At 46.4% G+C, this 21,266-nt stretch overlaps 2 protein-coding genes across 3 annotated transcripts in view; one reads left to right on the top strand and one right to left on the bottom strand.

Annotated features, from left to right (window-relative positions):
• Lrrc17 (leucine rich repeat containing 17) overlaps positions 1-21,046 on the top strand; it is a 33,818-nt gene extending 12,772 nt beyond the window's left edge. For both annotated transcript variants that reach the window (XM_060373950.1, XM_021628427.2), the window contains exons 2-4: positions 7,493-8,416; positions 16,422-16,577; positions 20,273-21,046. In XM_060373950.1, the coding sequence (XP_060229933.1) occupies positions 7,627-8,416; positions 16,422-16,577; positions 20,273-20,670 (1,344 nt within the window). In that variant the 5' untranslated portion in view covers positions 7,493-7,626 and the 3' untranslated portion in view covers positions 20,671-21,046. The remainder of the gene's footprint in view (positions 1-7,492; positions 8,417-16,421; positions 16,578-20,272) is intronic.
• Fbxl13 (F-box and leucine rich repeat protein 13) overlaps positions 1-21,266 on the bottom strand; it is a 195,523-nt gene that overhangs the window by 92,364 nt on the left and 81,893 nt on the right. The window contains exon 10 of the mRNA XM_060373954.1: positions 3,995-4,047. Within this exon, the coding sequence (XP_060229937.1) occupies positions 3,995-4,047 (53 nt within the window). The remainder of the gene's footprint in view (positions 1-3,994; positions 4,048-21,266) is intronic.

Here is a 21,266-nt window from a genome sequence, read left to right as displayed (position 1 = left end):
TTGAAAACTCTGTGCTCTTAGCACTGCACTCAAGCTGTTGGCAATTTCCATAATCATTCAATCATTAAGTACAAGACTCAGGTATGTGCAGACAGATATGGCAAATATAGCCCAAGTTTCCTTCAAAAATCAAAGACCTACCAAGGAGGGCATACCTTGGGAGGTGCAAAACTTGTCTATGAAAATGTTAAGTGTGCCAGTCAGGGCTCACAGAGACCAGGCACTTGTGAAAAGATTTTGGCGAGGATGGAAGTGAGGTGGGACAAGGCCGGTGTGAGGGCTGGCTTAATCGCCTGACAAGGAGAGGTGAGAGAGGTGGTTGAGCCCCCTTCAGAGGGGGCTCAGGAGAGATGGGGCTAAGGGGAGCATGGCTGTGCTTTCTATGCAGTAGAGGAATGTGACTCCCTTGGGCTGGGTCCACAAACCCCTCTTTCTCTGCCTTTGCCTTTCTGGAGGCACTTGGTCACTCAGACAAGTTCACATCACTCCCATTCTCAGTACTTAAGAGAAGGCGAGACTCAGTATTGAAATGTTTGAACCTAGTGCAAAACGGATTGCATGTGCACAACGGATTGGCTCACGCAGGTGTCCATAGGACTTAAATATTTCAGTGTGATTTATTTCACACGGCAAGATTAGAGAGATCCAAGCTCTTTGAGTGGCTGTTACCCACATCTTTAAATGAAGCTAGATGGAATTGCTAGCCCTTTATAGATCCCAAACTTGGACAAGTCTTTGATGCTCACAAGCTTCTGGATGACTTTCCTGTTAGAAGGCCAAAGTCAAAGAATGCAGTTTTGTATTGGTATGTAGAACTAACGCTCCCTGGGGCAAGAACTGAAGCTTAACGCACATTAAAATTCCTTCTAACACCTAATGGGATAGCCTTAACACAGTGGGTGCTAAAATACCCATAGAAAGAATGAATCGCTTCACAACTCCCTGTTTTAAGCCTCATCAGATACCTGAAGAATATGATAGCAAAGATTGCCATCTGTCTTGATGAAGGCATTTTGCTGGAGAAAGTGCCCAGCTGGAGAGAAAGCAGAATATCTCTCTTGTGTGCTCTTGGCCCTGTCTGCCTGTCCCTCGACTTCTTGGGGACACTCTCGACCATAAAGTGGCAGCTTATTTGTGCTAAGGCATGAACTAGTGAGAGGAAAATTGACTGGCCGAGCCGAGAGCAGTGGCCTGCTGGGTGGGAACCAGACAATTTAAAGGCTTTGTATCAGGAGAAAAGAGTTGAAGTGTCCTAAGGGTCTTCGTGCTTTCATGTTTATGTTTTATTTACTCATAAAGATGTCTTCCATCCTTGGGGGGGAAACAAATGTTCTTTCTGCTCTGAAATGGGAGGATAAGCTTCATGGAAAAAACATGGAAAGAGAATTCTCAAGGTATTCCTTGTTCTAAGAAAAGGAACAACAATGTAAACATAGATGAAGAGAGTGTCAGTGCTGAGGGACTGAGATCACAGTGCCAACTCAGAAGAGAAGCAAATTGATCCTGTCAGAAAAAAAAAAAATGGAATTACAAGGTGCTAAAAAGTTGGGTGAAAATGAGAGGTGATTTAATGGATATGATTTCTCTTAAGGATGAAGAAAATGTTCCAAAATTACTTGTGGCGATGGCGGCAGAATTCTATGTGCATTCCACAAATTATTGAAGTGTTTACTTTGAGCAAACACGGTCACATCAATTTGTTTTTATTACTAACAGCGCTACTTTCTAAAAGTCAGTTCTTCAAAAATGTATGGAAAACCCCAGTGGAGATGAAAGATATTTTAAAGGAAGAACAATTATAGCCAAGCTGGGGTTAAGGGGATAGGAGAGCTAAGCATCATTCAGGCAGACAGAAAAATGGGTTCAAGGACACAAAGAAATGTGGGGACTCTGGGTGATTTAATGTTAAAATGGGGCACACATCTGAGCAGGAATAACTGTGATATGGGGCATGTGGATGGGTAAAACTCTGGGAGGGAGCACCGAGGACCCAGGTAAGGTGTCCTGTCACCTGTGCCAAGGGCCTTGGCCTCTAGCTGGTGTGGGCGTGTGCTGAGCCTCATGGCTCACCAGGCTCTCCTTCTGTTCTCTCTCTCCTCAGAGACTTGTCCCATTGGCTGGGTAGACTGAGTCTCTACCCACTTCTATAAACCTGTCTACATTTTCCAGGCCCTGTTCCTCCTACCCCCTCAGCCATTTTTCTGGAAACATTCATTTATAGCTCATGCTTATTTTCTTGCATCATGTCCTTTTCATAGCTCACCACAACTATATCTCACATACCACTGGAATGGCTTCAGCAGAAATTAGTGGCCCTAATTCTCACGTCCGGCCTGTTGAGTTTCGGTGCTTTCCCTACCTCTGCCACTGGGTCACTTCTTTCCTAACGTCTTCCCATCCCATATACTTACATTCACTATTTGAACCTACTCCCTTCTCTACCTTCTTCGAATCTTCAACCTGCTCCTTACGGTCAGTGAGGTACAACCCTGAGTCCCCTCCTCGGCTCATCCTTTCTCCCTAGACTAACCTCACTCATTCTTGTAACGTTAGTTATATCCCATATACAGAGCAACGCAAGCCGGCGGTCTCAAGTTCTTTGCTCTTCACTGCCTACTCTGAACTCTCATATAGTGGCATTAACTCTTACACATTGTTGAAACACTTTTTATTAAGCTAAGGCTAGTACCAAGGTCTTCTCTGGCACTGACTGACATCACCAGACTTTATTGCTTTTGTTTTGTTTTGTTTTGTTTTGTTTTGTTTTGTTTTTTATATTGTTTGTCTGTTTTTTGAGACAGGGTTTCTCTGCTTAGCTTTGGCTGTCCTGGAACTCACTCTGTAGACCAGGCTTGTCTTGAACTCAGAGATCCACCTGCCTCTGCCTCCCAAGTGCTGGGACTAAAGGCGTGTGCTACCACCACCTGGCACCCTCTTTTGATGTTGAAACAGCTCTCAATAAGTTACTCTCAATAAGTTACTTTAAGTTACCTTAAAGTACTCATCGCTCAGGCAGGCTTTGAACTTGCAAACTTACTGCCTCAACTCCTGAGTAGCTGAGATTACAAACTAGTACCACTAGGCCACTAGGCCCATCAAAGGCTCATTATGTATCAAAGTCTGACTGTCACAAAAAATAAGACAAATCCCTGCCTTTACTGTCTCTTAAGTTCATGGAGGAGGCAGAAACACTACAGTAAGTAACTACATCTGATAGGAATACAGAGGAGCAGCTGTGAAGGCAGCCCTGAGAGACAATGATGGCTTAGAGGATGCTAAGCCTTACCGAACTACAAAGCCCCATTTGAGGATGAGGACAAAGGCAAGAAAAGAGCAAAGCCAGGCATGGTGGTACACACCTTTCACCCCACTGAAACTTATTGTGGACACAGGAACAAGATGAGGTTGTGAAGGGAGGCAGAAGACCACAGTGTCTCCAGGTGCACCAAATTTTTTTTCTAGTAGTGTCTGGATGATGGAAGATGGAGCAAGGTAAGAGCTTCCCATAGAAAGGGTATTGTATGCTCCCAATATCAAAGACAGATTTGGGAGCGAGAAAACGACAGGGGCCAGGGCCAGGGCCAGGGCCAGGGCCAGGGAGGAGGAATCTGCGGCTATGTATTCATTTCCATCTTCTTTGGCATACTTACTAAAAGCCATGAAACCCACCAACGTAAGCCTAACATAGTCTTTGCTGGGACCCAGTATTTTTTGACTCGTATACATATGCATGAAACATAAACGCGACCCATTTTTATGTAACCATTAAAAAGTTTCCATTTGCCAGAAGCTCCATCCCTGAGCACAGATCCACAAGATTAATGATAGCATTGTGCCGAGAGGGTAAATGTCCTTGCCAATGTTTAATGTAGTTTGCTTCCTCCACATCCCACCCCAAATGCATACAAAGTATGCCTGTGCTCTGCCCCCTGGCTCTCCAGTGTGAGCTGTCTGGACCTACATAAACAACAGGAGAATAAACTCTCATACTCACTGTGAGAGACGAGCAGTCGGAGACGTTCAGCTCTTGTAAGTTTTTACAGTGGCCTAAATCAAACAAGGCAGACATCACTAAACAGCACACTGCAAACGTTTGGTTTTTCCATTCTACGTTCAATGCAACGTTTTCATTAAAAAGTAAATAGTAACCTTGGCAAGACATGTATTCTAAGTTCTAAGTTATGTGGGTTCCTCTGCTCAGGCAAATGATTTCTTTGGCTTAGAAATCCACATATGCACGTGTTTATTATTGTTTGCAGAGGATAGGAAGAAGATGGAAATTAAAAAAAAAACTATTTTGAGCTTTAAAAATACTATATCCATAGGGGTTTTAGCTTGAAAGTACTAGAAGAGAACAAATTTGTTTTGTTTGTTTGGTTTTGGTTTTTGTTTTGTTTTTTTGGTTTTGGTTTTTTATTTACTTTTTTTGGCCTTTTTTTTTTGGTACAAAGCTTTTTAATTCCTGTGCATGTGTGCTTAATGTACATGAATACGGATGTATACAGACATGCATGTGAATGACAAAGGTTGATAGCCCGTGTCTTCTGACATTATTTTTTGGGTCTCTCACTGAACTTGGAGATCACTGATTCAGCAAGACTAGGTATCCAGGGGCCCCAAGGCTCTTCCCTTCTCTGCCTCCCCCAGACTGGAATTACAGACACATATCACCATACTCAGTTCCTTATGTTTGTGTGGTAAGCAGTCCACTGACTCACTGACCAAGCCATCTCCCTAGACCCATGTTTTAGTTTTAGTTTTAAAATATTTTATTATATCTATTTTCACATATAAAGAATTGAGAGAATTATAGCATGAATACCTACATCTCTGCCAGCTAGATCATAATCTGTATTTTATCCTGGTTTTATAATATGCCTACTGACTCACCTCTCAACTGTCCCTACACTCTGCATTATTTTTGATGCATTTCTAAACGTGTTGCAGATACCAACACAGTTCTCCTCCAATAGTTAACAAGCCTCCTAATATGTGAAATAAACTGTCTGTTATGACCTTTTTGTTTTGTTTTGTTTTTGACACAGGGTTTTTCAGCATAGCCCTGGCTGCCCTGTAACTCGCTCTGTAGACCAGGCCGGCCTTGAACTCAGAAATCCACCTGCTTTTGCCTCCCGAGGGCTGGAATTTCATACAAACGACAATAAATTACAGAAATGTGGAGATTAAGAAAGGCCACATACCTTAATAGCTCTCAGAATACAGGCCACTGCATGGCTCAGGGAAGAGGAGAGAGAGGCACACAGAGAGATGCTTAGGCTTGGGGGAGGGCCATGCCACTGGTGCCTGTGAAGACTGCTTGAGGGGAGCAATAGGAAGGCATTCTAGCTGGGGGGAGGGGCATGAAACAGGAAAGCTGCAAGGAAGGATGACCCTGGCACTCAAACTAGGATGAATCCCATCTTCGTAAGCACATCTGCCACTCATGGCCATACAACCAACACTAACACCAGGCACATTCGCCCCTTTTAAATCTACTTTGGATATTTCTTCCTTTGCCAGGAGTGGCCTCAGTCCTAACTGATACATACAGATAGGAAATATTTCTGGAATATCTTTACAAAAGGAAAAACTGCAATCCTCATTCAGAAAGTCAAACGGTATAGACATCAGAAGAGGGAGGAAACAGGGAACAAGTCAAGAGCCTACCACAGAGGGCCTCTGAAAGACTCTACCCAGCAGGGTATCAAAGCAGATGCTGAGACTCATAGCCAAACTTTGGGCGGAGTGCAGGGAATCTTATGAAAGAAGGGGGAGATAAAAAGACCCGGAAGGGACAGGAACTCTACAAGGAGACCAACTGAATAAAAAAATATGGGCACAGGGGTCTTTGCACAGACTGAAACCAAGGACCATTCATGGAGATAACCTAGAACCCCTACACAGATGTAGCCCATGGCAGTTCAGTGTCCAAGTGGGTTCCATAGTAATGGGAACAGGGACTGTCTCTGACATGAACTCAGTGGCTGAATCTTTGATCACCTCCCCCTGAGGGGGGTGCAGCCTTACCAGGCCACAGAGGAAGACAATGCAGCCACTCCTGATGAGACCTAATAGGCTAGGTCAGATGGAAGGGGAGGAGGACCTCCTCTATTGGTGGACTGGGGGAGGGGCATGGGAGGAGAAAAGGAAGGGTGGGATTGGGAGGGGATGAGGAACGGGGCGACAGCTGGGGTACAATGTGAATAAACTGTAATAAATTTTTTTTAAAAATTAAAAAAAGAAGGAAAAACCAAAAGAAAAGTTCCCAGCATCATGTTTAGTGAGCAGGGTGGCACATGCCTGCACCTCAGCACTCTGGGGGTGGTGGAAGAAGGGGCAGATGTGCAGGTTATCCTTGGCTACATGGTCATCCTTGGCTACATGGGTTATCCTGTCTCAAAAGGAAAAAAAAAGTGCATGTCGCAGTAATCACCAGCAGAGTCTGAAAATAATATTAGTTTATTGTGGTAAATCTTTAGGATAGGACAGCAACATGAGAGTAAGTGTTATATTTAAAATACATCTATTTGTCATGGGAACACAGGAGCAGTAAAATAGACAAAAATCCTTGGGGAATCTGATTTCTAGTTAAGGAAACTGGACGGAACAGTACACGAATGAAGGAAAATGCTTGCTTAGACAGAGGCTCATGGACACTGTGGGGGTGGGGTGGTATGAGATAAGAAAGGCAGATTGAAGTGCTTGGGATGGTGGTCACAGAGAGGCCCTCACTCTCATGGTGACGTTTGAAGCCAGACCTGTGAAGGGGCGGCTGAGACAATGGCTTGCGTTCTGAGCATTTCTGGGTCCACATTCAGCATGAGCCATTGAATGAAAAACGGGGACACGGCCACCGCTAGGTACAGATGAGGAGAAGGGCTTCCTTATAGACAGGAAAGAGAGAGTACAACCGGAGACATGGCCTGCAGAATAGACCAAGCCATGAGAGGATGGGGGCTGAGGTGAGATCGAGAACTGAGGATCTAGAGAGAAGCCAGGAGGCCAAAGAGAGCCAAGAGAGCTTGTTGTCAAAATGGCCTAGCTTATACCGATAACAGACGGGGAGGGAAGGGCGGCGAAGCTCGGGAGCCCCCGGAGGTTCAGGGCAGGAGCCTGGGATGAGAAGTGTTGACAAGAGCCAGGACTCTGTAGCAGGTGCTTGTCAGGCTGAGGCAGCCTGACAGCCAGAGGCCAGCATGATCTGTTAACGGGCATCTCTGTTAGTCATCTGCCCAGGGTTTCTTTGGGACCTGACAGTGGTGACTAGAAGAGAGTGAAAGAAAGAAAAAACATACGTCCGGGAAGATCACGTCTGCACAGTTGTGCATCTCAGGGCCGGCAGGAGTTTCCTTGAAATTCTTAAATCCACAGGATGCGGAATGTTCTGCCCATCTAAACTAGAAGGCTCAGTCAACATGAAATACGTGTGCTGTTTCTGTCATGCATTGCTCAAGGTGGCTTTGTTTTGCTTCCTTCCTCCTGTCCCACCCAGGGCTCCGTACACTCCAGCTGGGCCTGACTCCTCCTGACCCGTGTTGGGGAAGGCTACCCACACTTGGCTTTCGAAGGAATCCTTCCCCCCACCCCACCCCCGTTCGGCCCGCCGTGGGCCAGCTGCACGCCAGAATGCGCATCGTGGCCGTCCTGCTGCTATTCTGCTTCTGCGGAGCCGCCGAGCCGGGCAAAGGCAGCCCGGGCGCTCTGAGAGGCCAAGCCATTCCCGGCCGCAGCCGCAGCCGCAGCCGGGCAGGCGGAGGCAGGAGGGGCTCCGGCCCGGTCAAACGCTACGCCCCGGGCCTGCCCTGTGACGTGTACACGTATCTCCACGAGAAATACCTCGACTGCCAAGAAAGGAAACTCGTCTACGTGCTACCCGACTGGCCTCACGATCTGCTGCACATGCTGCTGGCCAGAAACAAAATCCGCGTGTTGAAGGGCAACGCGTTTTCTAAGTTCAAGAGGCTGAAGAGCCTGGACCTGCAACAGAACGAGATCTCCAAAATCGAGAGCGAGGCGTTCTTCGGTTTGAACAAGCTGACCACCCTCCTGCTGCAGCACAACCAGCTCAAGGTGCTGACGGAGGAGGTGTTCATTTACACGCCTCTCCTGAGCTACCTGCGCCTCTACGACAACCCCTGGCTCTGCACCTGCGAGTTGGAAACGCTCGTGTCCATGCTGCAGATCCCACGGAACCGGAATCTGGGCAACTACGCCAAGTGCGCGAGCCCACCCGCGCTGAGAAATAAGAAATTGCTGCAGCTGAAGCCGGACGAGCTGTGTGATGAAGGGGAAGTGGAGCAACTGGACCCCAGACCTCAGGTCTCAGGGAGACCTCCCGTCATCAGGCCGGAAGCTGACTCCACTCTGTGCCACAATTACGTGTTTCCCATACAAACGCTGGACTGCAAGAGGAAAGGTGTGTGAGTTTCTCCCTTTTTGGTTTCCGTGGGCTGTTAGGAAAGGTCCCTGGTTTTATGCCCCTCCCTACATCCCATGGTTGTCTGGAGAAGTCTGTCATGCAGCATTCTCCAACAGCCGTGGAATCTGTGGGGTCCAGTTCAAGGCAGTTGGTAAGTAGGGAGCTGTAGAAGAGGACACATTGTAGCTAAGTTGGTAAAGTGCCTGGCCAGCGTGTGCCAAGCCCTGGGTTCAATCCCTACGCCCACATGAACTGGGCAGACCGGCACACCCCTATAAACCCAGCGTTGGAGACCTAGAGATAAGGGGATCTGAAGGTCAAGATCCTCCTTGAGCACATACATGTAGCCTGGGCTACATGCGCACCGCTTCAAAACACACACACGCTCCTTAAATATTCACACACGAAAATAAAACAAGGCATAAGCAAATGAAAACAAGGTCAAGGCCATCCTCAGTTACCTGGGAGGCTGGAGACCAGCTGGGGCTTCAGCACACCCTGTTCCAAAGTCAGGGGTCCGTGCCGGAGAGATGGGTGAAGAGCATGGACCGCTTTTCAGGGGGGCCCCACATCCAGTTCCCAGCACCCACATCACGTGGCTCACAACCACCCATAACTGTGACTCCAAGGGAATCCACGTGGGTCATACACGTACATGGTGAAGAATTAAAAATTTCCATAAAGAGAAAACAGCAGGGGCAGCCATGGGAGCTGATTCATTTGTTCAGGGAAAGCGAGAGCCGTGAGGCATTCCTTTAATCTGAATCTAATTGATCTTGGATACAAGCGCGGGGGCCCTCTGTACAATCTGACTCACACCAACTAAGAAAAGCACACGCATCTGTGCGGAGACACTCTCCAGAGCAAAACAGGTGTAGCCCAGCCAGGGAGCGAGCACTGAGGTGGAGACCCAGCGCTGTGCGGATGAAGTCTGTCGTGAGGTTTTTGAGGTCACTGACAGAACCAGACATCTTATTTCTTCCCAAGCTATCCAGAGTGCACAAAACCCGAGTCATCTTAAAGTATTTAAGCGAAGACTCGGGAAGTCTTTCTAGACTGCCACCTCCTGTCCGTAAGTCAGGGGTAGGCTCTGCCTCCTCCACCGTCTTTTGCAAAGTGCTAGGCAAGATCTGCATGTTAGATAAGGCCAAGAGCTAAGAACACATATGGGAGGGCTTCAGGAAGGCTTATGATGTGCTAGCCAAGACTGACACTGTCCAGGAGACATCCAAGAGCTGCTCCTGTCTTCATGACAACAAGCCATGGGACAGTGGTGACGTGTTTCACTTTCGGCATGCTTTAATAATAATTTATTTGTAGTACTAAGTTATAGCCAGGTGTCACTGCATTGGAGTCAGTTGGAGCATGCAGAGACGGGTTTCCATCCATCTTAGAAGTTTTTTGTTTGTTTGTTGGTCTTTTGTTCCTGTTTGTTGGGGGGAGGGGCCGACAAAAGATCAAAGACGGCTGACGGGACCCCAGCAGATCCTTTCCAGAGGGCTAAAAGCAGGAATGTGTCAATTACACAGCTGGACCCAAGAGCAAGCTCTTTCACTTTCGGCCAATGCCACCTGCTCCTTGACTCTGAGGTGGCGTGTGGTCAGACCACTCTGAGCCAGTAGCTGGCGTGGAGAGGTTTGCTCACAGGTGGCACAGTACAGCGGCGATGGTAACCGGGACTGGCCAGGCAAGGCAGTGCTCACTAGTTGAAAACCGACCAAGTGCCAGGTACCCTCCTAGATGCTCAAGCTGTCAATTTCCAGGCAGTGGTGCCCCCATCTAAAGAGTGAGAAAGACGAAGTTCAGGAAGTCCCGTCAGTCTTCTGGGTCCTCCCGGTTAAACAAAAGAGCAGAGATGGGAGCCTTGATCAACCCAAGCCGGTGCTTGCAATCTTCCAGAATTAAGGTGCCCGTAAGCTAATACCACACAAGAAAGAACTGCAGAATTCTAGAAGACTCAGCAGGTGCGGTTTTGCCTCAGCAAGGTTCGATGGAATGTCCTTGATAGCTTTACAATGCATACTTAGGACCTGTGCTGCAAAGGATCTTTTCTAAGCTTTCTAGTACATTGCTTAGATTACAGATTGGACCTCGGGCTAGAATACTTCCTGTCACTGAGGTTCTGTCCTCAAGCTCAGTCGAATCTGCATTTGCTGCACTGGGTGTCAAAGAGTCAAGCAAGTAGGGTTGAGCTCACCAGTGAGCTGAGAGAAATCCCATCCACATTGAAAAAATGTAAGACTTCTACAGCAAGGCTACATGGGACTCTAAGAGGTGAGAGTTGGGCTGGGTGTGGCGGTACACACTTTGATCCCAGCATTCTGTAGGGAGAGGCAGGTGGTTTGAGGCCATCCTGGTCCACATAGGAGGTTCCAAGACAGACAGCTAGATAGAGACACACTGTCTCAGAGAAAGAGAGGAGAGGTAAAGACAACATGCTCTCCCTTTTTCACTTGCTTCTTCCTCTTGGGTCACCCCATCTACCACCCACACCCATGAACACAGTTCTTATTTTGTCCTTTTTCCCATAAAACATTTCTCTTTTTCTCTTGGCAAACACTGACTATAAACCATATTTTCCTGCTTTCCCTTTGTAACTTATTGCTGCCTAAATATAATCTAAAAATACCCCCAAAACTAATCCTTTCTGCTGCAAAACCAATATGAACAAAGTTTCATGATATAAATTTAGCATATATGACACTGAGTCATACATTATAGGATAACTCAGGTCCCTCTAATTGCTAGTGACTATGTTCAGAGCCTATATTTTCAATAGTAGTAACTATCTAACACAGTAGCTTATCAATTAAAATATCACTACTGTGATATTCATGAATATGATATTTAGTGACCAGATCAGAGTAACTGATCTCATCACCATAGACACATATCATCTGTGTTGAAAACATTCACTATTCTCTTTGCTGGCTACTTGAGACATATAATTGTTGTCAAACATACTTATGCTACCATGATCTAGCACATTAGAGCAATTCTTCATCCCTGTATTTGCTGATTATTCTCTCTCCATCCCCAACCCCAGGCACAGTCTCTAACTCTAGACTATAAAATAAAGGCTAATTAGGTCTTTTCATAATTAAGTGTAAATGTCCTTCACTATAGTTTATATAAATCTATCAATTCTATTCATTGTTTATTTTTTACTTTTGTCTTATTATAAATTCCTATTTCAAGTCACATTCCTATAAGGAAAAGTCTACTAAGCCTATTATTAAACTCTTTTTGTGTGTGTGTGTGTGTGTTCAGCATTGGGCACTGGGTGGTAATACTTAAGCTGCCTTTCTTTGCTCCTTCAAAGCAGTAACTTAAGTGATTTTTAACAACAGAAATACATAGTAGCTGAAAATCATGGCTAGAACTCAAATGACAACCTTAATTCTAATTTCTTTATTTTGTTCTATAAATGGCTAACAAATCTCAAATACTAAAATAACAAATGCTCAGTAATGTTCATCTCTAGGTCTCAATGACTGTACTATAGATGTTACACAAAACATGGAATCTCCAGAAACGCAGAGCATGCCATCAAGGGGGTAACTAGCAGTGACATCAGTGATCAGGAGTCACTGTCTACCTGCCTATGGTCATTCCTTACAGGCCGAAAGTAGTGCTGGCATTACTGTCAGGATGAATGTCATGGCACAAATGACAATGGTGGCCGTGGAGAAGCTGTCCTTAGGAGTCACATGGACAGTAACAATTCACTGTTCAAGGCTCAGGCCACCATGCAATGCTAGGTCTTCCTTCAACAATGGCCATATCTACTATACCAGATTTTACTCGTGCCTTCCATGCAATTTTGAGTCCTCCCCCTGAGCTCTGTACAAGAATACCACAGAGCGAATGCAAGCAGGGAACCTGCAGTATGGATTCTTCCGATGAGGGAACTCAGCCTTTCCCAAGAGACCAGCAATGACTCAGATGGTGTGTGCAGGGAACTGACTTGTGCCAGTTCAACCACATAGACCTCAAAGATCACTATTTTTGCCTTAAACATCTGACAGCAAGAAAAGAAGAATAGCTTTATTCATGGAGCAACCGGCACTTTGCCAACGACACTCAGCCTTTCAAAGGGAATAAGTGTGGGATTAGTTGAAAGGCACATTTATGCCATATTGAGGTGACTGGATTTGCCAAGAACACATGAAATCATGAGTTCTAAAGCTACTTTTAGCTTCACATTTACCAGAAGAATTTACCAAATTTTACTTTGAAGGCTGGGGGAAAAAATTATATAGGTAAATTGGCTCCAGCTGCTTTTGAAGTTAGGGCCACAAAATTGCCCCTGACTTCAGTAATAATTCAGAAATTTTAATTTCTTTAATTTCTAATAAACAACCTTATGTATGTCTCTTTAACTACTACCAAGTCCTCAAATTAGTTCTGAGGTCTCTGACAACCAAGAGCCTACTAAGTGGGGAAGATGCTGTAGAGAAAATGTCTCAATTTCCTCTTCATAGGAGGTTCAGTTGGAGAAGGAGCAGAGCTCGTAAGAGCTGGCAGTAGATACAGCATCTATTGAGGGGTTTGTCAAGAATGTGGCCCACGACTGCAAACCCAGCACTCAGAGGTGGAAGCAGGGGCATCAGTGGTCCAAGGCCTTCCTTGTTCAGGTGACACAGCAAGTTCAAAGCCAGACCCTATCTCAAGCCTTCTCCCTCCCCCCACCGCAAAAGTTTTTTGGTTAGTGCTAAGTGTGAATATGAATGCCATATGGCACCTGGTCTAGACATGAGGACATTGATGAAGGCTCACTTTGACTTGAGCACATGGGGACGGGTCCAGTCTCCAGCAGAGGCACACTGTTTGCATCAAATTTGTAATTCTCGTTCAGGCTCAAGGCAAAAGAAAGAACTGCTTTTCCTCATCACTACAACCAATGAGATTTTCCTGTTTGTTTCTAGGTCATGCTAGGAAAACTCTTGGTTTGAGTTTCCTGCTACTAGTGGGTGCTATTTTTATCCAGGAGTTTGCTGACAACTCCAGAGCTGATTCCACAATGCATATTCTCTTTCTAACACCCCCAAGCCCATTGCCTAAGCTAGGATTTGAGGTATCCTTATAAACATCTCTTGTACCCATTGATTTGTGGCTAACCCACTTTCTGCTCATTTTACAGTGGTTCTGCTGTCATCTAGCCTCAAGTCCGGCACAGGAGATATGGGCTCAGTAGGCAAGTTTTGGTCAACAGGCTTTCTAGAACTGAGTAGGTGCTGGCTCTGGTGACGAGGACACTGGCTTTGGTTTACTGTCTCCACCTCATTATCTCTTTCTCACCCACAGATGTGTGTTATAAGTGGGGGTTCTAGGCAGGTGGACAGCACATGGAACACAGGCTAACACAGAGAGACAACACAGCAATAGGCGCTAGGTTAGCCTGTTTAAATTCCACTTAAATTGTGACCGTGTAACTATGGGCAAATGATCTAACTTCTGTAAAATGAGGGTAATAATGGGACTTACACAGCGCTCCTCATTTAATTTTATTAGAGTACTTAGATCAGGAACATACAGATAGTGAGAGCCAAACAAGAAGGGGAAAGGAATGCAAGGAAGTTAGAGTTGAGGGGGTGTGCTATGATTCTAGGGATGAACTGCCAGTACCATCCCATTAACGAGCAGGACTGGGACACGGTTAGGAAAGTGCCTGCCATGAAAGCATGAGGTCCTGAGTTCAGTCCTCAGAAGCCACAGAAGAAGTTGGCACATGCCTATAATCCCCGTTCTAGGGAAGCAGAAACAGCAGACCCCAGGGGCTCACTGTCCAGGCAGCCAGACTCATCAGGGAGCCCAGGTCCTAGTCATAGACCCTGTCTCAAAACAAAAGCTATGGACACCTCCTGAGGAAGAGCAGCTGAGGTTGACTTCCGGCCTTCCCAGGCATGCATGTGTACATCCAGAAGATTTGATTTACTGATTCCACCCTTCAAAGGCTTTTCTTCCCCGACCAGAGGAATGTACACATACATACGCACACATACACACATGCACAAACACACATATGCACACACATACATACATGCACACAAAAGATGTGCACTCTGGGCCATTAAGAGAAAAGCAAAAACTAAGCCCAAGTCACTATGATCCTGGGGCTAAGAAATCAGAAATGCCAGAGTTGTTTTTAATACTTCAATGGAATCGTTCACAATTCAACTATTCTGTACCAAAAAAAATGGCAGTGTGGGTAAGTGAAAACCTCCTTTAATAAACGTGTTTTATAGTTCCTGGGTCTAAGAATGTCTGCTTCCTCAGAAAGCCTGTGGGCCACCCTCCTCTGCAGCTGTCAGTCAGTCTGGCCATCTTATTGTTGCTTCTGAGAAGTCTGCTTTCCTCCACAGGCTACAGTTGCCCTCTGAAACTAATCCAGGCCTCTTTGGTCTCGCTACAGACTAAAGGGCAGGTCTCACGGTAAAACATAATGTAGGTGTGAGTAACAGTGTTTAAAAAGCGTGAATTAAAGATAGTAAATAGACAGTAGAAGCTAGAATGAGGTGAGCCTTGGTTTCTGATTGCCTCTGAGGAAATAACCCCGGCTCCTCTCGTCATGCTGCTGTTCCTAGCTCAGCTCTTTCCAGGAGTGTGGTTACTGTGGGGGCAGGAAGGCTTGGGAGTGGCAGAGTAAACCCCATCAGAAGAAGGTGGGAATGAAGTGGGTGAAAAGGAAGTCGGGTTAGCAAGTCGAGCACGAAGTTTAGCACCTCAGGAGAGCAGAAATAAGATGCAGTGTCCCCCTTTATCTGAATTATTCCCCCACCCCAGTTTTGTTTTTACTTTACTTATGGTCATCCAGGAACCGGACATATTAAGTAGAAATTTCTGGAAATAAACCACTTGTAAGGATTTAGCGGCTTATTAAAGCAAACTTGCAATTGTTCTATTTTCCTGTGTGATAGCCCTCACTGCACCTACTTCACAAGGAAAACGTTGCCTCAGGCACATGTGTACAAGGCTTGGTGCTGTCTGTGGTTGCAGGCGTGCACTGGGGGCCTTGGAGTGTGTCTCCTGAGGACAGCAGGGAAATCAGGAAGGTCAGGTGTGTGGTGTTTATGAGAGTGGAGCCTGGGATCGTTTGTTGGCTGAGGAAGCCTTAAAATGACGGACAATGTGACGCTGTAACCGAAAGGTAACTGACAGTGGAGACAGTGACAGCTCCTTGGGAGAGAAAGAACAAGAGGGAGACGGCAGCTTAGCCGATAGCCGCCCCCACCCCCCACCCCCCACCCCCACCAAAAGCAAGGAGAGAGTTTATTTTAGCCCGCGCCTCCAGATGGTAGTCCCTAACCAAGGGAAACCAATCTGGGGTAGCAGCGGAGGCGCAGACCACGGAGGAATGCTGCTTATTGGCTCGCTTTCTGTGGCTTGCTCAGTTTGCTTCCTCGAGCAACCCCGCCGACCCACCTGCCCAGGAGTGGCACCACCCAGTGTGTTGGGCCCTTCCGCATCAGCCATCAGTCAAGAAAAAGCACCTCCGGCGTGCATACAGAGCACTCCGATGGGAGCAATTCCTCTCCTAAGGTCCCCTCTTCCCAGGTGGCTCTCGTGCGTTCAGTTAGCTTCACTGGTAATGAACCCCTGCACACTCCTCCTCCACCTAGTCTTACTCCGTAGCCCTCTGCTGCCCTGGAGCTTGCCGTGTCTCCTACATGGCCCTCAAGCTCGCAGCAATCTTCCTGCCCTTACCCCTCACATGCGCTACCAGGCCCAGCCTTTGGAAAGGTTTCCTGATGGGCCCTTTGAGTCGTGGCCAAGATGGAGTCCCTTTGCTTCCCAAGTGACCTGCAGGGTCCACCTCTTCAGCTCCAGGCACTGCTGCGGCTGGGGAGTTTCTCTGGCCCCTCCCTCTAGGCATTACCATAGTCCTCGCCCCATCCTCCCCCAACACCCCCTCCCCATACTAAGCTGTTCTGCAGCCTCACAGGTCTAATGGGAAAAGGGAGCCAGAAAACTGTAACCTAAACGCTATTCATTTTTCCAGAGCTGAAGAAAGTCCCAAGCAACATCCCTCCAGACATTGTTAAGCTTGACTTGTCCTACAACAAAATCAGCCAGCTCCGACCCAAGGAGTTTGAAGATGTTCATGAACTAAAGAAGCTAAACCTGAGTAGCAATGGCATTCAGTTCATAGACCCCGGTAAGTGGCAGTGCAGGGTCCTTCTGGCGGGCAGGCAGCAGCTGTGCTGTGAGCACCTACAGTAATCACCGCCTAAAGGGGGAGGTCCGAGAGATGGCTCAGAGCTTAAGAGCACTGGCTGCTCTTCCAGAGGTCCTGAGTTCGATTCCCAGCAACTGCATGGTAGCTCACAACCATCTAGAATATGAACTGATGCCCTCTTCTGGTGTGGAGGTGTACCTGCAGATAGAGCACTCATATACATAAAATAAGTGAAAAAAGGACCACATAATTTAAAAAAAAACAACTAAGTTCAAAGAGTATGAATTTTAATTAAGCACGATGGTTAAAGGAGGGCTTGTTTAGCACCCAGAAATGGGTGCCAGGGTGCAGTCCTATCCAGTCATCCCTTGGAGTTAGGGTGTCTGTTCCAGGAACCCTCTCAGGCACCAAAGTCCCTCTGTAAGATGACATACATTCCCTCTTTATACCTCAATGAGTATATTATTGAGAACACTTAACATAACAAAAAGGCCATCTAAACTGTTGCTCTACTCCACTGTGTAAGGAATAACAGGAAAAGGCAGTCTAGTGGAGTCCACTACGCATTCACAACAGTGAATGGCTAGTTGAATTCACGGATATAAAATATGACAGATGCAGGACACTGACTGCAGGTACTTGAGTCGGCCCAGATAACGAGGGCATCTGTGGGCTAGAAATGTACACATGGTGGGAAAGGATGGGCCTCTGACAGTTAGCCGAGGCTGGTCCTCACCTTCTTACTCTCCTGCCCTGGCTTCTCCAGGGCTGTGTCACAGGGGCACACTATCGAAGGAGAACTGCAGAGTTTTAAAAGGAGAAACGTGGCCGAGGAGATGGCTGCTTTGGAAGAGTGGCCGCTGTGTGAGCACAAGGACCCCCGAGTCCAGCTCCCCAGCATCACAGAAAAGCCGGCAGCAGCGGCACACATGGACCCCGGGGCTGAGGAGAGGAGGACAGAGCTCATTTGCCAACAACCTTTATTAGCCAAATAACTGTGTCTCAGGTTCAGTGAGAAACTGTTTCAAAAAAATAAGATAGAGACTGAGGGAGACATCTGGTGTTGGCCTTTACCTCCGGACACGTGCGCACACACGTGCACATGCCCACGTGAGAATGTGCGTGCATCATTCACACACATGGAAAGGTAAAAAGACAAAGACAGGAATATGTGGCAAGGGATCTAATACACTGAACGTGTCAGGGTCTTAAAATGGAAATTCAGTTTTGACCATGGGGCACGGGGGAGGGGGGCATTCATTCAGCCTCAACTTGTTCAGTATAAATTAACTAACTGCAAAAGGCCAGGCTCCTCCATTCAGATGAGGCATGCTCAGATCAGGGAGAGACATGCTAGCTATGCTCCTGGATCAAGACTGGTGCTCATCTCTGCCCTTTGAGCCTCTGGTTTTTTTTTTGTTTTTTTTTTTTTAAGTGACTATACAAAATTAAAGCAAACACTAGATCCTAAAAGAACTAGGCTGCTGATGTACTGACGAGGTTAACACACACGTGTACCTCTGTAGTGGCACTTGCCGTCTGAAAAGCACGGCTGTAAAACAATCACTTATAAATATAATATGTATTATTATATAATAATGCACCATAGTGCTAGAAACATTTGAGCACAATTGCTTCTCCTATGTAAAATGCCAATTATAATTGTACAGCCTCAGTTAAAGGTGTTACAGCAGTGGACAGCCATGCTGTAACAATGGCGCAATCCCAGTAGAACTACGGGGTACAAAGAGCACTCCCTCTCTCCCTCCCTGTTCCCTTTCTTCCCTCCCTCTTTCCTGCCTTTCCTTTGTTTAATACAACACACGAGAAGCATTTTCATTAACAAGTATCTATTGAACCAAGTGCCAAGGACTTTTATTGGCTAAGCCCTTTAGAACAAAAGAAAATGGATCTTAGATCTTAAATAAGACAAAATTAGCTAAACCAGGTTTTAAAGGAAAAGACCTACTATGTTTCAGAATCCCTGAGATGAAGCACTAACCAATGGCTTCCTTAAGAATGTAGGCTGCCTTAGTGGGTAAACGTGGGTAAATGCCAGACTGGAAAAGGCACGGGTGACCACCTCCCGACACACAGGGCATCCGTGGGGAAAGGGAAAGACGCCACTGTATCAGGGGTTTCACTTTCTTCAGGAAACAAAACCAGCTCTCCCAGGGGCCCTAAATATACTTTAGTAGCTATAGTTCTTAGTAGGACTATTTATTTACACATGCTTTCTATCTGACTTGTTGTAAGAAAAGCAAATTTGTGACAGCCCAGTTTTAGAATTTTAGCAGATGATCCACAAACTGCCAGGGTTTCAGAACTCTCATCACAAGGGTTGATCTGTCTCTGAACCCCCACTTGTCAACCCTTGCTTTGGCCCCAAATAGAAGGGTAGTCTGTTTGGGGTTTTGTCCGAGAAAAGATAACATGAAAACAATTAATAGTATTTGGAATATGTTGTCAATCTTTATGTGTAGATTTCTTTGTCCTTGGAACATTGTCTTATTTTTGTTAAGTGTTATTTTGCTCTAATTACTCAGCATCCAACTAAATCAAACGCATATGAATTCAATGCTGATAACTACCATCACTTTCTAACCTCAACCAGATGTTTTTTTAAAAATGTCGGTAGAAATTATTTGGTTTGGGGACTGTACAAAAATAGACTCACCACCAGTGCCACAAAACTGGGGAAGGTTATTTTTTTGGGGCATTTTTGGAATTCACCAATACCTATGAAGATGCCACATGTTTTCACGCTTTCCTGCCCTAAGGTCTTACATTTGGCACACTTCCCTGGCTTATTTATGTGCAACCCTCGCTCTACGCAACATCTTCCCAATGAGAAAATGCGTTTTTATTGGGACATTCAGAGCACTGGGTAAAAATCAAGTATATCAACACTCCCTGCAGGCCTTCCCCAAGCTCCAGAAAAATGATTTTTAAAGACTAACTTAAAACCGATTTTTTCAAACAAAATATCACACACTAGTCTTGTCTAATCAAGAAAAAGCTTTGTTTGAATAAAAGCATATTTCACAAGTTTTGCATTTCTTCAGAGGTTCGGTAGGGAGACACACTAAGAGAAAGACAAAACCTCCCGAGCCGGAAATCCTCTCCGCAGAGGGAGTGAGGAAGAATGCGCTGTCCTTAGTGAATCAATGTCATGCCACAGTATGATACAAATCACAGGCAAGGACTGACACATGCCAAGTCAGGAAGCCACTCTGCTCCCTTGGAAGGACTCAGGTAGGTCCTCCCTGTCATACACACGTGTTCTCAATAAATCTACAGCTCGGCCTCAAGGAAGAAGGCCTCAGGATGCCTTTTCTATCACGTAATTTACCTGGTAGTGGGGTGCCTCTCTGGTTTAGCTTGGTGTCTTTTTGCGGACACTGCCACGTTTCTTCACAGGAAGTGGTTTGCAGCTAGAAGCAAGGCCCTAGCAAAGTTAGCTTTCTTTCCACACGTCACGACTGAGGTGTAGGGCGCTAGCTCTCGCCCTGGGTGGGCTCTGTCCAGTCTCGGGGAGTCGCACATGCGCTGAAGAGAATGCTGTGACAGGGAGAACGGAGCCTCACACTGAAATCCGCGCTTTGGCCTTGTGGGCCACCCTGCCCGGTTCCGGCTCCCTTGCTCGCTGGCTAACAAGCATCCTCTGTTCCTAGCTGCCTTTCTAGGGCTCACACATCTGGAGGAGCTCGATCTATCCAACAACAGCCTGCAGAACTTCGACTACGGCGTGCTGGAGGACTTGTATTTCCTGAAGCTGCTGTGGCTCAGGGAGAACCCCTGGAGGTGCGACTACAGCATCCACTACCTCTACTACTGGCTGAAGCATCACTACAATGTGCACTACAGCGGGCTGGAGTGCAAAACGCCCGAAGAATACAAAGGCTGGTCCGTGGGCAAGTACGTGCGGAGCTACTACGAGGAATGCCCCAAAGACAAGTTGCCGGCCTACCCCGAGACCTTTGACCAGGACGCAGAAGATGATGACTGGGAGAAGATACACAGAGATCACACAGCCAAGAAGCAGAGAGTAAGAATCACCATCGTGGGATAGGTAACGGTCTGGGGAGCCGGCCTAGCCACAGCTAGCCCCACAGCGCCATCCTGGTGTGGGAAAAAACAGACGGTTACATTTGGGGTCATGGCGATGCCTATTTATACGGAGTTAGCGAAGCTTCCTTTGATTAGTCTGTAACTGTTATTAGGTTGTGGCAACTTCAGTAATCTAGGGAAAGCTCTCGCCCGGCTTGTCCGCCCGCCTGTGGAGCAGACTCTGATGACGGGATTCCACAGTGGACTGGGCTGAGGCAGGAGGATCACGGTGCCAACCTGGGCTACATAGCCAGAAACAGTCTCAAAAGCACTACCCTGTTCCACCCTGGTGACCTGGGGGAGCTGGCTCTTACTGACGGCATTAGAATTTCATAGTGTCTTGCATATGTTTTAATGGCTTTTTGAAATAAAACTTTTTTTAAAAAAAGAACAAGGTTCATTATTACCTGTCTTTCTGTTAACTCCCTGTACATTCTGAAAAATGATCAGAACGGAAAGTCATAAAGAACTGTCATCCCTTTCTCCTGTCAGCCCTCTGCTGTTACGGATTGCTTAGGTCAACTTCAGCATTAAGTAGGTTTGCCTTTTAGATTCCTG

This window comes from Meriones unguiculatus, chromosome 21 (assembly GCF_030254825.1).
Source record: "Meriones unguiculatus strain TT.TT164.6M chromosome 21, Bangor_MerUng_6.1, whole genome shotgun sequence".
Classification (NCBI taxonomy): Eukaryota; Metazoa; Chordata; class Mammalia; order Rodentia; family Muridae; genus Meriones; species Meriones unguiculatus.
Note: the sequence above shows the minus strand (reverse complement) of the source record. Positions and strands in the feature narration are given on the sequence as shown.